This window comes from Phalaenopsis equestris, unplaced genomic scaffold, assembly GCF_001263595.1.
Source record: "Phalaenopsis equestris unplaced genomic scaffold, ASM126359v1 Scaffold199517, whole genome shotgun sequence".
NCBI lineage: Eukaryota > Viridiplantae > Streptophyta > Magnoliopsida > Asparagales > Orchidaceae > Phalaenopsis > Phalaenopsis equestris.
The window spans coordinates 49,481-52,874 of record NW_018219388.1 but is presented as its reverse complement, the minus strand read 5'-3'; the positions used below and the strand labels follow the sequence as shown (position 1 = coordinate 52,874).

Sequence of the window (3,394 nt, the reverse complement as noted above, 5' to 3'; positions counted from 1 at the left end):
ATATTAAGTGTTTTTCCATCAATACAGATAATTCTCATGATAACCTTTACCATTACAATTTCAATTTTTTTAACCAATTATGGCCTTTAAATATTGTATAAAAATATTAAATATCTAACAAACTCATACGGCTGTGCATGAACTAAAATTCAAATTCATGAGAAGTCCCTTGTGTTGTTATTATCTTGTATCAGAACCTCCTTACCTCCACTGAGATGTTGCCAAGCCCGCCATTCTCATCTCCACACGTACTCAACCACGTGTCTTCGGTATTCATCCAGCTGTCCAACTCTTCTTGGGGAGCTCTGGATATAGCCTCCTTGCCTCCATCAATCTAGATGTTTCCAAAATATTAAATTCATTGAGGATGTATTTTCCTAATATCTTTTATTAATTTTTTCTCTCTCAATGACATAATTTGACAATTTAATGATAATTAATTTAGAAATTAATATTTATATCGTGTTTTGAAGTTCGATCTCCTAATTCAAGAGAATATTTTCTACTAACTTCACTATAGATTTTGCACCCATCATAATTTTTCTTCCAAAAAGTTATTATTTAATTAAAATATGTGATGTGAAAATATCAAAGAATTCATATACGTTTCCTTATGTTGCCATCTAAAAGATTTTGTATGTTACAAACTCAAACAATTAAATTTTATTTTTTAAAATATTATAAAGAAGTTGATGAAATTCAAGATATTCAAAGAGTTTTATTTGAGCTTTATATTTTACCTCAATTAAGATTTATAGTAAATATCATATCAAGTTTTAATTATGTTTTACAGGGGTATTGATTGAGTTGTGATCAGAAGATATTTTATGCATTATAAAAAATATATTGAATATTTTAAAAATGCTCAAAATTGTTCAGTTTAATCAAATGAATATGCTGAACATATCACTTGAAGCTATAATATTTGTTGAACACCCGATTCATTTATATTCCTCATAATGCTTCGCCAAAAAAATAAAAAAAATAATTAAATGAATAAATAAAATCCTTTACAGATGTGCTAACCAAGAACCAAGTGGCGGCTCTTCAAAGAGATTAACCTTCTCTTCATTTTAGAACAAGACTGGAGAAATAAAATTATTTCAAAGCATGAATTGCTTTTTCATAAATTTGCTTCAATATAAAAACAGTCCCATCCGAATCCGCTATATGCTTTTTATCTTATCTTTTTATCTCTTCAAAAGAAACAAAGTTCAAAGTTATATCGAAATATTCTCATTACTAAAAATAAGGGAAATTTACGTACATGCCACGTAATTCTTGCGTATTCAGATATCTAGTATCAAACTATCTAAACTTTGATTTTTTTTTATCTATAGCATATTGGTGTCGTAAATTTATGCATAAAAAAAAAAATTACTTTTCAAATGTTAATAATAGTGCTATTTTTGATTTGTATGAAAGTTTTAAGTATTAGATATGTAAATACTTGTATGGTAGTAAGTGCCCAAACGATAGAATAAACTAACAGTTGTCTTAATGATGCCTATGACCATGTACAATTCTTTTCCCTCAAAACCCAACTCTTTGAATTTTCAAAAAAAATAAAAAAAACGAAAAAAATCAGAGGTGATGCAGCGATACAGCAGAAGTCTGATCTTCTGCTGCATCGTGATCGTTGTCAACACGTCTAGACTCCTGACTGAAAATTTTGGCCTAATTGAGAGACTAATTAAAGCCAGTTATATTTTATGAAAGTCTCACACCATTAACGTTCAGAAATTCTAATATTCTTAATCTCTTATCCACATCCTAAATCCTCACTAATCATCAAATCCCTTTAAAATATATATTTATCAATAACATTTTTCTCAATTAAAGACATCTTTACAACCAATACACTTCCTAAACCCATACATAAAAAAAGAAGAAAAAAAAAAAAAAAATCACAGCTGCCTTTATTCAATCATCAGAGGCAAAAAGATGATGATGAAGATTTCTCCAGAAATTTGTTCTTGCTCGTCTAATTACAGCTTTTAACCTTTATTTACTTGAATCTGGAAGGTGTAATCTTGATAACCAGACCTGGATAAACATCATCTGGATCATGTATATGAGGATTCTGCTCAACGATATAGGGATCCCCACACTTATCGCTTATAGTGTGCAGCGTTTCTCCTTCGCCTACCACATATATCTCCTCGCACGGCTGCCGCCGGCCGCCGAGTTTCCGCCCCCGCAGCATCTCCGTTCCCGCTCCGGCAACCGCTACCGTGCTCTCGCGTAGCACGTTAACGAGGACGAGAGCCACGAGGCACAGCGCAACATAGCACGTCGCCGTCTCGCAAGCAGCGGCTTTGGTTGGGGAAAAAGAGAGGTGCCTACTTCTTGTAGCGGCCATGTTTTTGTTGAAGAGGGAGCTGGTTTAGTGTGTATATATAGGGGAAGGAATTTGAAGGGGAAGGGGGAGGTGAAGATGAGTCACGAGTCCTATCAAAAAACTTGAAGTGTTTGGTAATGTACGTGTTCATTATTTTAATCTAAAATGATGGAGTTCTTCTTCAATGGCTTACAAGTTAGCGTGGAATTTATATAATTTATTTGGCTTGAGAGGTTTCTCAGTTGTGAATCATTTTTGTGACTATCTGATCATTTAATGTCTGGGCGGTGTGGGGTTATTGACCATGTTTATCTAAATAAATATTAAATAGGATTTTTAAAAAAACACAGTATAATCACGTTTTATATGACTTAAGAGTTTGTTTGAAATTGAAATTCTTACATACATATCACTCAATTTTTATGTATTTGCATATATATATATATATCACGAGCATTAATTTTTACATGCACCACCTTATCTATGCGTAAAAATGTGTATTTAACTTTTTGTAATATTATTTCTTATGTGATATAAAAAATTGTGCTGGAAATGTAAATAAAAAAAGTTTTGGTGCTAAGTATGTAAATAAATATGAATTGGAGATGGTATTTATGTAAGTTATAGGCACTATCTCAAACCTATAACTTTGTGTAGGGAGTCGGAGCACCCGCACTGCATACTGCTTTTCAATGAATTGAAAGTAGTCTATAATATTTTGAGTTAATTTTTTAAAAATTATCAGCTTGGCCTTCAATTTTTATTTTTCATTTATATATCTGATAAAATAAAATTGAATGAGAATATCACCGTTAAAATTTATAAATTATTTTGGGTTAACGGCAATATATTATAAAAAATAATCACTCAAAATTTATCAAATTCAATAATTTAAAACTTATTTTGATGGTGATACATTTTACTTATTTCTTTATCTACAAGCCATGCAAAAAAAATAAAAAAATAAATAAAAATAAATAAAAATAAAACGAATAAAAATTAAATAAAGTTTGTATAAGTGTGTGTGTGTGTGTGTGTGTGTGTATATATATA

General features: G+C 30.7%; 1 protein-coding gene across 1 annotated transcript; it reads right to left on the bottom strand.

Annotated features, from left to right (window-relative positions):
- Positions 1 to 1,813: 1,813 nt before the first annotated feature.
- LOC110035736 lies at positions 1,814 to 2,523 on the bottom strand. The gene has a single exon (XM_020740018.1). It carries the CDS (start codon positions 2,360 to 2,362, stop codon positions 2,009 to 2,011), a length of 354 nt encoding a protein of 117 aa, XP_020595677.1. The 5' UTR covers positions 2,363 to 2,523; the 3' UTR covers positions 1,814 to 2,008.
- Positions 2,524 to 3,394: the final 871 nt, after the last annotated feature.

Excerpts from the sequence above, each read along its gene's own strand:
- LOC110035736 (XM_020740018.1), bottom strand. The coding sequence starts at position 2,362 with ATGGCCGCTACAAGAAGTAGGCACCTCTCTTTTTCCCCAACCAAAGCC.